The 12,799-nt window shown below is 39.5% G+C and overlaps 1 protein-coding gene across 3 annotated transcripts in view; it reads right to left on the minus strand.

The window, feature by feature from the left end:
- Window positions 1-1,029: 1,029 nt before the first annotated feature.
- The window catches only part of fbxl18 (F-box and leucine-rich repeat protein 18), a 62,809-nt gene continuing 51,039 nt past the window's right edge, over window positions 1,030-12,799 (minus strand). For all 3 annotated transcript variants that reach the window (XM_041207227.1, XM_041207228.1, XM_041207230.1), the window contains one exon: window positions 1,030-3,076. In XM_041207227.1, coding sequence (XP_041063161.1) covers window positions 2,920-3,076 — 157 coding nt within the window. In that variant the 3' untranslated portion in view covers window positions 1,030-2,919. The remainder of the gene's footprint in view (window positions 3,077-12,799) is intronic.

A 12,799-nucleotide genomic window follows, 5' to 3' on the forward strand; every position in this document is an offset into this window, starting at 1 on the left:
AAAATGTCTCGCTAGTTCTCCTGATACAATTGCAGTTCCTCTTTCCGGATAGTCACTCTTGAGATTATCCATAAGCATTCTGACATTCCAAGTTGTAAAATTTAATGCTTTCTTGCTTTGGCCACAAAGATGCTAATCTCACAGGGTGTGGTTCCCAAGCCAGGAGAAAGTAGGATAGTCTATTTTTAGAGCACATGTTCTAGCCCCCTTCCCATCTGGGAGGAACAGAGGGTATCCTGAAGAGCTCATTCACAGATGCTGATGCCCAAAGACACCTCTGTCCCAACATGTGTCCCATAACCCTGTGTGCAAATTCTTCACTAGGGACTCGCAGGTTCATAGCCTTGTTCCCAATTCTTCATAGCCTCAGGACTTGACAAATGTAGCATTAGAAGCCTGCACATGATTTTATTTAATGTGGGGACCTTGGGATGCCATCTTCCCTGTGGATCGCCACCTTAATGTGGTGGAGAGGCTTGAGGTTCTGACAATCCATTGAGCAATGCCATTGGGAGCTACTTGCTCTTGGTAGATCAATCCATGGCAGCTGGGTCGATGGGAGATGCCAGATAAAGTGCAGTCCAAAAAGTCCTCAACGGCAGAAGAGGAGAAGGAAGGCTGTGCGTCTCACCAGCTGCAAAGACAGAAGAAAGCTGCAGCAGCAAGGTGGTTGCAGTCATTGTGGTGTGACACATCACCAATGCCTGATCATAAGCCTGTCAAGATTGTTACAATGAGAGCATCCATAAAATATGATAGAAGAAAAGGAAAGACATAGAAAAACAGAAAATGCTGGAAAAACTCAGCAGGTTTGGCAGCATCTGGGGAGAGAGAAACAAAGTTAACGTTTCGAACCCAATGTGACTCTTCTTCAGAACTGCAGCAACTCCAGCATCTGCAATATTTTGCTTTTATTTAAAGGCAGACATATGATTGGAGCAGATTGCTTCAGCTGAAGTGCAAGCACTGATACAGGCATGCCATGGGCCAAGTAGGTCCTGTCTATAAAGTAATTTATGCAAAACATCATAAAAGTGATGGTTTATCAAAGAAATAGGAAATGGAACATAAATGGTTTACAATCTCTACAATACAATTACATTCAAAGTGGTGGTGCTGCCAAAAGCAGATCTTTAATAGATCAGCAGTGCTACCAACAGGAGTTCAGCAGTAGTGCAACAGCTCAAAATTCTCCATTCAAAATCTGCTTTTTTCAAATAAATATAGTGCCTATGAAATTTATCCTTCCTATTTTCTTTAAATCATACTGGGAGACAGTTCCACATGCAGACACCCACTGACATCAACCAGGTGGTTATTTTTCATAATGAATCTTGTAGGCTCTTTAACTTTTATTGCATAGCAATTGTAGAGCCCTAGTCGGTTCCCCCAACCAAACTACACCAGCTTACAGCAAAGGAAGCCAAGCACAGTAGCATATTCAAGGTCCCAGCTGGGAGCAGCTGAGCACAGAGAAGAGATGGAGCCTGGGAACAAACTGTACGGTCTAGGGTCCTCACCAACTCAACCACTACAGGAGTCCTGTGTTCCACCCCTGCTCAGCTTGCATTGCAAACACATTGAAACGCAATCTCACTTTATCTGAATAAAGGCACAATTCCAGCTTTGAATTGGTACCCGGAGCAGAGGATGCAAAGACCCAAATAAGAAATCCATAAAACATGCTTCACCATGATGGAATTAATAGTGGCCAAAAATACGCCAATTGCCAATTCTGACCAACAGTAAAATGGTGTAATAGATTTAGATTACCTTTGCATGTGGCTTTTCAAACAGTAAATGCATTTAGCACAAATAAATGTAATCTATATCCAGCTTCCCCCTATATGCATGTTACATAATTGTCATTGCCGCATTTTTGCAGAAGCTATGCAAGTACATAATGGAGACAGGAATAGAAAGAAATACTTTTAGGGTTAGATGAATAGGGGTGGGAAGAGGTGACACATGAGCATAAACGCTGGAATATAGTAGCTGGACCAAATACCTGTTCTAGTGCTGTAAATTCTATGTACGTGCATATGTACACAGTGAATTAGATTCAGAGACTTAGAAATGGAATTGGGAGTGGCAGCAGTATCATTTTGTGCCCAAACAAAAGCAAAGCAATTTAAGAAGGCAAAAAGAATACTTTGCCAAAAAATAGGGTACAAGTGCCAAGAGATTATGCAAAGACTTTACAACACACCAGTCAGACCACACTTAAAGAACTGTATTTAATGCTGGTCATCACATCACAAAGAACATATACAAACACTTAAGAGGGTGCAGAGAAGGACAAGACTGATCCCAATTGTAAAGTGTGTGAGCTAAAGAAAGATTACTGAAGATCAAGCACTGTCTAAAAAAGCAGCAGTTAATCTGGGGACAGAGCAACAAAAAGAGAATCTAGTCTAAACTTGGTTGCACTGATTTTTGCAAAGACTCTGCAGGAAAAGACCGAACCAGAAGATTTAATCTAATGAAAAGTAAATTAAGCAACAAGTAGGGGCAAACATTAGTTATGCTCAAAACACAATGAATGCTATTCTGGGAGAGTATTAGGGAACTAGGGCGATGAGTGTTGATAGGTTGTTACTTGCCCTTGGCTTCTCATGTTCTTATTTCCAATTACTGTGAAGACTACATCAGGCACAACATAAAACTTGTTACACAAAGTCCATCACTATTGGTGTTGACCCAAATTTTATGGAGTTTTGCAGGAAAACATGGCAACAAAAAAAACTTCTGTAATTTTCAAACTTCAACCCTTTTCTGGTTTCCACAAGACAGTAAACATATGGGAGCTTTATTTTAAATAACAGTGTCATTGACAGGCAGAAGAATTCAGGAGAATAGTCAGACATGGGGTCATCCACACTGTATTCCATTCCTTTTCCTTCTTGGCAACATTAAGTATCACCACCAGAGATGCAGAGGGTCTTCTGCAACACGACTTTTAAATAGAGTTATTTCATCCAAGTGCATCATTGGAACATCTCGGATGATGTCAGCAAGACCTTCATGAAGGAGTGGGAATATGGCCACGTTCAGAGCAGGCCGGTCAGTCTGGAAACTGGAGGATAACAAAAGGCAATAGGTTAGAAAGATAGGTACGGACATAAAAGAAAAACTCACGTCCTGCAAACTTTAATGACACTGTTGATGTTAGATGTGAATTTATAATAGTTCATGGGTCAAGGCATCAGGTTGTTCTTTTGCTTTACACATGAAACAAAAAGCAGCACCTGCAGAGGCCTGGAAAAGAGCTATTACTCTGAATGGCTGGTGATGGAATGGAGTATGGGTTGTGGAGGTGGAAATGTTCTCCAGCTATATGAAATTCCTAAACTATTGCTATTTTTCATTTTTACCCACTTCAATGGAATTTGTCACGCAGACCAATAAAGTCCTGAGCTCAATCCCCAAATGTGTTGAGTTTGCTGTTCTCAGTGTAACTAGTTGTAAAGGTGCTAGATTTACCCTTAGGTCTGTGGCTGAGGTAGAGGATGGATGTAGAGGGTGGGGAAGAAGAGGTGGGAGTCAGCTACAGTTCCTGATCTGAAAGTTATCCAGTGGCTCTTGCTTTAAGGGTTAGCTGTGATGCCCACTTTGATTCAATAGTTTGCTAAAACTCACATATGAAGAGGGAAAGGTATCAGAGGAACGCTGGAACTGTACATTAGGTACGATTCAGAACCTTCAAGGGGAGGCAAGAAAACTGCAATGGAGAGGGAACTAAGACACATACTGCTTTTGAATAAAGGCACTGAATTCCTGCAAATAGAAACCAGTGCAGGTTTCCTCCAGTTTATGGATAATCAATTTGCATTAATCCAAGGGGACCTGGACAGGCTGGGTAAGCAGAGGTTGATTATGAAGTTCTCTTCAGCTACAATGCCCTAAGAGGGCATTTGCGACCACATACCTCTATGTTAATCTTGTCCTAGACGCGTCGATCATCGTCGGTGGTGGTACATTCATCCAGTTTGGGAAACTCTTTAAAAAGATTTTTTTTAATATTCATTCATGGTATGTGGGCTTCGCTGGCAAGGCCAGCATTTATTGCCCATTCCTAGTCGCCCCTGACGTGGTGGTGAGCTGCCTTCTTGAACTGCTGCAGTCCATGTGGTGTAAGTACACCCACAGTGCTGTTAGGGAGGGAGTTCCAGGATTTTGACCCAGCAATAGTGAAGGAATGGCAATATATTTCCAAGGGAGGATGGTGAGTGACTTAGAGAACTTCCGGGTGGTGGTGTTCCCATCTATCTGTTGTCGTTGTCCTTCTAGATAATAGTGGTCATGGGTTTGGAAGGTGCTGTCAAAGGAGCCTTAGTGAATTCCTGCAGTGCACCTTGTAGATGGTACACACTGCTGCTACTGTGCGTTTGTGGTGAAGGAAATGAATGTTTGTGGATGTGGTGCCAATCAAGCAGGCTGCTTTGTTCTGGATGGTGTCAAGCTTCTTGAGAGCTCTTGGAGCTGTGCTCATCCAGGCAACTGGGGAGTATTCCATCACACTCTTGACTTGTGCTTGTAAATGGTGGGCAGGCTTTGGGGAGTCAGGAGGTGCATTACTTGTTGCAGGATTCCTAGCCTCTGACCTGCTCTTATAGCCACAGTATTTATATGGCTAGTCCAGTTCAGTTTATTGGCAATGGTAACCCCCAGGATGTTGATAATGGGAGATTCAGTGATGGTGATGCCACTGAACATCAAGAGGCAATGGTTAGATTCTCTCTTGCTGGAGATGGTCATTGCCTGGCACTTGTGTGGCAAGAATGTTACTTGTCACTTGTCAGCCCAAGCTGTCAAAATTGGTTGGATGTAGCATTCCAGGGCTCTCAGCTTTGTTTTCATGGCTAATTTTGAGTTGATTATAATCTTTTTCATATTTTTGAAATGCATCTTTGGCCATTCCAATCCTTTGTCTTATTTCTTGGTCGCTCTTTCCGTCCAATGTTAACAAAATTTGTCTACCTGTTTAATCTTTATATTTTTCACTGTGATCTTACATTCTGGTATGATTTTCTTTTTGGGCACTACTAGACATTTCGTTTTCTTACAAAATAAGAAGTTCTGTACAAAAGCAAACTTGAAAGCTTAGCTAGAAAAACAACCGGAAATACAAAATTAACCAGCAATATGCTTGGGCCAAGGGAGTGAGAAAATTATTGGGGAATTTGGTGGATAAGTTATTAAAACCAGTGAAGGATGTAAATAAAATGTAAACGAGTAGTTATTTATAAAACCAAGTGGGTAATACTGAAGTTGTAAGCTGCCTCAGAGAAAGCTTGCATCTAGAGTCAGTCTAATCTCCAGTCCCACACCTCTGTGAGATCTCTGCATTTCAACTCTGGCCGCTTAGAAATCCCTAATTTTAATCATTCCACTATTGGTGCCCACACCTTCTGCTGCTTGGGCTTTAAGTCCTGGAATTCCCTTCCTCATCCCTCTGCCCTCTTCCTCAAAATCTTTCATAAGATCTACTTTGATCAAGTTTTTGGTTATATTCCTAATATCTTGTTATTTGGCTCACTCTCAAATTTTGCTCAATAAATGCCGCTGCGAAATGTCTTGGGATATCCTACTACATTAAAGGCACCATATAGACGTTAGTCTTCTGAAACCATTCCTATGTTCATATGAACTGGATTGAAGCCTACACTTTGTAGGCTATAGTATCGAAAAATTTAAGAGTCTAGACCAGGGCTGTTTACACGAAAAAGGAGATTTTTAAGATTTAGATTAACTCAGTGTTTTGTTTTTAAGATGGAATGCCAGGTGCAAAATCAATTTGCATATTTTGTTTGGCATCAGTTCTATAATTTTTAATAAAAAGAACCATTTATTAATGAAATAGACAAAGATAATAGAAGCCAAAAACATCAAGAGGTAATGGAACCCAATCACCCAGGGTATCAACATTCCCCACACACCTGCAGAGGTGCTCCTTTAAAAAAAGATCCTGCAGGCCAAGAATGAAGTACGGTCATGCAACTTGTGTGTGGAGGGGCGTTACTTACCTGCAAGCTATTTTAGAATAAAATCACATCTTTGGAAGAGCCTCAAAAATGATTTCTCAACTAATCGGTATTTTTATGTTCTAAGCTTAGGCTCCCATTTCCCTCAGGGCTGAGGCTAAATTGTTTAATGTTTTTGCTGTTTACTGGGACCATTGAACAATTACACAACTGTTCTCATATTGAAAGTTGAGGCAATACTAAAATATGTCAACTTACTTAAAGTATGGTTAGGCTTAAAAACAATGCAGTCTTGGCAACCTTCTACCCCAACATATATTTACCTACAATCTTCCTCAAATATACCCACTCCACTGGGTATATATAGATATATACCAAATACAGTGGTATTTTCATTGGAAACTCAAGGGTGGTAATGCTTGGAACACTGAAGAAGCATGCTGAGGTAAAGGTATGATTACTTCACAGATGCAGCTGCCCTTTGGGATTCACCCAAATGAACATAGACAGCAAATATTTGCAGCCCATCTAACTGTACGTGGTATGACATGCAACCCCTGTTTCACATGCACTTTGCAGATAGGGGTGGGCACTGGGTAGCAGTCGGAAGCAGAAACTGCTGTCCCCACCCCCACCGCAAGCTCAAAGGATTTAGAGACCAATTATAGGATCACTACGCCAGCTGAGATCAGCAAATTAAATCCCTGGTCTTTCCTAGTCTGTTATCACTGGTAGAGCATTTACCTACTAAACTAATCAAGGTATTTATTTAATGGAATTGAATGTAAATAGAGTAAGATTTACACAGTTTTTTTTATTCTCTCTAATGAAAGTCATGCTGTTTCAGAAGACAGCAGCATTTGGCTACACAAATGCTCATTTAAGGCCATAGGTACACTTTCAGTAGGGTAGATGTTCAGCCAGACATTAACATTGGCAGACTCAGCATAGACCACAGATCAAAAAGATCACCTTGCTGTCTTATCTGGCTCGGTGCAAACCCTTGCAATTCAATTTCTTTTATCGGTACAGGTCAGGAGATCTAACCTCAATAAGATATGGAAGAATCTCAATTCTTCCCCTTTCCTGTGGTTTATAAAGGGCACACGAATCAGGCCAAGCATTTCACATTCACTCACACCAGACATACAACTCCACTGTCTACGAAATTCTACAAAATGTCTGGGTTTGTTGTTTTTTTCCTTTTACATAAGTGCAAATTTTGCTAACAACAACAACAACTTGTATTTATATAGCACCTCTAAAGTAAAGCAACATAACATTAACAAATAAAACATGTAGCAAGAGGCTACTGCAAAGTAAAAAAAATCAGAACCATAAAGTTAATAATATCCTAAGGCTCCCACACAATTTGTTTGATGACTTCATGGCTCTTATCTGAAGTCTTGCTTCACTATGTCATAAGGTCATTCTATTTAAGGTGTCATCATGTAATGGTAGGACTTTAAACTCCTCCACCACAAAGTAAAAATCACTGATTAACTGCCAGATGTCAAAGAGTTAAAGGTAACAAAAATCAAAATGAAGGACGACAATCTGAAGAAAACTGATTTATAAAAAAAATTGAGTATTTATGTAATAAGGTTAGGAGAAAGCATTACATGCTTTAAAGCCTTTATGACACAGAAGTGCTTTGATGTTCAAAGCTTTACTGAAAGCAACACAATCTTCATGAAAGTGTCAATCTCCACCAGCTCCAAAGTCCAACATTGCTCTTCCACAATTTGAATACGATACAATGTAGATCTCCCACCTGTGCAAATTGTGAAGCTTATTACAGTGGAAGGGAATGACATTTATATTAAATATATGGTGAGAGATGAAGGTAATTATGATTAATAAGACAAGTCACAACTTATTTCACGCGTGAACATTAAACAGTCTTTGACAACAGCAGTTTGCTTACTTTTCATTTAAAATTTACTCAAAAACTTCATAAGGTTTCTCAGAATAAAAAAGATAATTGAACTGTATTATACCCTGCACATTTATCATACAAATAAGCAAACGAGCTCAATTAACTCAGACCTTTACCTCACTAAAAGGCAAAATTATTAAAAATATAAACACAGCACATTGGTATTGTATGCAGACAAGCAGAAAGTTTGAAGGAATCTGTTCAAAGAATAGGGAGTTTGATTAGTTGTATAGCTCCACCAGAGTCGGCATAGAATGGCCTATCTTCTGCACTGTTTCATATTATGATTCTATGAATATTGTGAACATTTTCTATCTGAAAAACATTTCCCAGGTTGTGGGGAGTATTGCGTATTTGACATTGTCTGCATGACCATGTATATTTAATTTACTTCTTATACCCAATACCACTATGTTTTTGCATGTTCATTCATAATCAATTTATAAATAGTTTGGATTTGCACAATTCTTCCTACACGTTATTGTTTACTACTCAATCCATGACATACCGATGCCATATGATGTGAAACACAATAGGGTCCCTCAAGTTCCAACCTTGGTCTGTACTGAGTTAGCTAACCGCCTGCAGGAGTTCAGGTGCTGCAATTGGTTATGATCATTATTCAGCAACCTCTGCTTAGAAAAAGTATATGCAGAATCAGGCAAGGACAAAACTGGACTTGAATGTAATGTACCTCGATGGGTGAGTGGCATGTTGGTGCACACTGTTCAGACAGGCAAAAAAAAAGATCTACTGGGGTGATTACTGGCAGAAGTGTATGGACAGTGTGTGTTGGTAACAAAAAAACAAGGCCAGGGTTTTCATTCCTCACTTCTTTTCAATGCTACAGTGTCCGATGAAGGCAAGATGGGATGCCTTCCATAGTGGAACCGTCTTCTGACATTCATCAAGGCTTGAACATGAATAATAACCTCTTCAGCAAGCTACCAGAGGGCAATCTCTACTTCTAGATCCCACCCTAATAAAGCTCACTGATTTCACGATGGTACAAACCATAAATAAATAAAAAGGAAGCTCTAAAACAGGCAGAGACAAATCTTAAAGAATCACAATGCAGTAGCAATCACAGCTGTAGAGAAAGCTGCAGGCAACATGGTCCCACCCAATTATTGGAAGAGAAAATGCAACACCCATACAGGAAAAACATGTGTTATTGAGGGGTGAAGGCAGAGGAAGAGAATAGCAAGCAGGCAAGACAAAGAAAAAGAAAACACAATCTTATTAAAATCAATAAAAAAAAGGGCCTAGCTTGATCATATTCCATCATTCAAATTGTTTCCTACTCCTGTTTATACTGCATATCTGCTCCAACTGGTTTAAGTCCAATCTCTCTATTCAATCCTTCATCGCTTTTATGGTAGCTTAGTCTTTAATACAGAAACATGTTTTGCTCCAACTAAAATGACTCATGAAGAAGTCTCAAAATGGCCTGCAAACGATTCTGAAAAAAAGTATTTCCCGCACCAAAGCAATTTGGAGCCTGGTCAAATAACTAGCCAACGTTCACTTGTCCAGGCATACACATGGAGCAAATAGTCTTAACAGCAGGAGCCAGTGTGCCAACAGAGATGTATTCCAATCAATTCATGTCCACACCTCTAGAATAAGTGAAAGTTAGAAGGAGGGGGAAGAGGGGAATTAAAGCATAATCAGACTGCGCACAATCATGAAATTATGACAAGCTCTTTTTTGTGAATTACCTCAACTTGGTTGCTGTAAATTACTAACTTAAGATCCAAATATAAAATAGGAATGTTTTTTTTTGCTATGTATTAAACATACTAGCACACAATTCAACATACTGTACTGCCAACTGTAGCCAGAATGCTTTTGCTTGACGAATCCCCACAGGGGCAGATGGAAGTCTTCTTGGCCCATTTCACCAACCTCCTGGTGGGTAATTACAGAGTGCCACTGGCAGAGACCTGGCAGCAAGCCATCTGGCTACCCTCTTGGAGAAAGACTTGAAAAAGAGGCGAGAACAGAACTGAAATAAAATTCCACAGGAGATTTTAATCATCTTTCAAGCACATGCATTTTGAGGTGGGGGAGATTAATTTTTGATCAGTATTTCTCACTTCAAAGGTACATGTCCTACTATTACCTGAATACAGGCAATCTTTATTTCCTCCATTGCTGGAGGCAGAGCTAATGGATGTTAATTTATATATTAGATAGAAATAGGTTGTCAAGCATTTGAAACATTCATGTAAAACTCTGAATTGTTGGGTTTGCAACTATTCATTGAGGAGCGGTTTCATTGAGCTGTGTGTGAAGTATGAAACAACTGCTTTGTTACTGGTGAATAAGGGTGTCAATGTTTATACTTTAAACAATAGGGTCAAGGTTCTTTAAAGGTGCATTTTAATAAATAAAAATGCTACAAGGCACCAGCACTAAACTTCAGGGAGGGGAGGCATCTTAACTAATTACTGCAGTAAAGGCATTGCATGATGGATGAGCAATCTGCATGTCAGACTGGAATTGCTGATCTGTTCTAGGTCTTCATGTCTTTGCCTTTCAAAAAAGACACAAAAGATCCCAATAATTTATGGAGTAACCCGCTACTGGTCTTGACTACAGTGTTCTCATTCATACACACTCCCCTATGTTATTGCTGTCAGTTTCTTTGACCATCTGCTTGCATATCAGACGTACATGCAATGATGGCCTGGGAGAAGGCATCACCATGGCAACATTCACTGCAGAACCAGCAGAAGCCATTAAAATACATACATTACATAATACCATTTAGTTAACAATCACACTAATAATGCACTTCAAGGGAAAAAGAAAATCAATCTAAATTATTTTATTTGATTTCTGGATTTGAATTTCTTTTAAAAATGAAGTTTATTAACTTAACCTACATCCAGTGAGCTGCACAACCCATATACCTGATGCCATGCTAGGTAAACGATGGAGAATAGCCCAATGTGCCACTTGTTTCTTTAAGACTCCTGTTACATAAAAAAAACTTGCATGTATGTAGTCCTTTTCAGTCTTAGGATGTGCCAAATATCTCGACTCACTGGGGATAGAGCGCTGTAATATCAAGCCCCACTGTTCCCTGAGCCATGACAAATGTGACAGTTTGACCAAACCACCAGATTGCCCCAATTCTACCTAACTATTTAATTTAGGTTAACAGAATACGAGCACCAGGTTTGTAAACTTAAAAAGTAAATAATTGGTTATTGAACAAATTGTCTTTAACTAGCAGCAAAAGAAAGAAATATGAACTGTTAACTTCTAACACTATAGCTTAAACTCTACCCCTTCTTACACACACACACACGGCTTTTAAGGGTCAGATAAAACAGCTCAATAGCACCAATCCGGAGTATAGGATTAGTAGGGTTGATTTTGATTGATGTCTTCCAAATTCCTTGCAGTTTGCTGTTGATGACACAAGGTGGTCTCCCAGCACTTTCAGTCTGTGGTTCACTGGTTGAAAAACTTGCTTTTCAATGTCTCTACTGGTGATTTTTCCCCTTTTCCTCTTGACAGGGATTTTTCAGAGAAAGCAAGTTAGGGATGTGACAGATAGCCAGCTAGCTATTGACAGAATTGCTGGAGTATAAAATACAAGGGAGAGAGGTTTCATGTCTTCCCTTTTTGCAGCAAAGAGCTGTTCTGTCTGCACTGTTACCACACAAAACCCTGGTCACTTGGTCAGGAACCAATTAAAATGCTGTCATTAGGCAGTTCCCCCAGTCCAGAACTCCTTTCCGGCACCATCCTGTTCTCTCATGGCACCCTATGCCCCAGGATAGCAACATTGTAGGTATTCTTCATCCTGTTCCAGTGAACATGTCTTTTAACTGCAGCCATGGTAGTTTTTAAAGCCACAGTCCAAAGAAAATTAAAAATAGATTCTTTACACAAAGCACTTTACAGCCACTTAAACACTTTTGAAGTGTAATCACTGTTGTAATGCAAATGTGACAGTCCATTTGCACACAAGGTCCTATAAATGGCAATGTACTTTAACCAAATAATTTGCTTCAGTAATATTGTTTTAAAATATTATTGCAATTTGAGTATTGCTGAAAAAAGATACTTTTTTTGTTGAAGCCTTTCGTCTTGCAATCAGGACAATTCACAAGATTACCAAATGTGAAGGGTACAATTTATACGGTATGAGAAGAGAATGCTGAATGGCAGAGACATTGCCATGGAGAATGCATTAATTGATGGTAACTCATAGTTAACTGCCAAACATTATCTGAAATTTAAACCAAGCAGCTTGACACTGATTGGTCAAGGCATTTCCCTGAGGAATGAACCAGCAAACTGCTGTTACTTATTTTATTTAGTTGAAACAGGTGCAATGTGTGTACATATTCTGTCTTCAAAGAACAAGGCTCTGCATGTACTAATATATGTAGCTTCCATTACACGCAAATGCGCCACATTGCGAGCCCAACTGGAAATCTTAAACTGGTTGTCAAAATAATTCTTAGCATACTGAGGATTATTTAGCAAATGGTGTCCAATCACAGAATCACATTTAAATGTTGGACACAATGTTTCGAGTTTTGCAAACGTGGGCTGGTTGGGTATGATCTGTATCTTGCTTGCTGTGAACAGTGGAAGGGACACGTTTGATATGATCTGCCAGTCTTTGGGATGTACAATATACATACCTAGCATCATACTGGCAGTGAAATTCATATACCAAATATTTTTGCAATTTCCATATTTTATACAGTTATAAAAGATTTGATTTGTCAGGAACCAGAAAATCCAATGTATAGAATAGTTATCAACATTCCTCAAACTCTGCACAATCTCCAGTTATAGCTGGGCAATGCAAGTCCAACTTTCATCAATATCAACATCCAGAAACGAG

This window comes from Carcharodon carcharias, chromosome 15 (assembly GCF_017639515.1).
Source record: "Carcharodon carcharias isolate sCarCar2 chromosome 15, sCarCar2.pri, whole genome shotgun sequence".
Lineage (NCBI taxonomy): Eukaryota > Metazoa > Chordata > Chondrichthyes > Lamniformes > Lamnidae > Carcharodon > Carcharodon carcharias.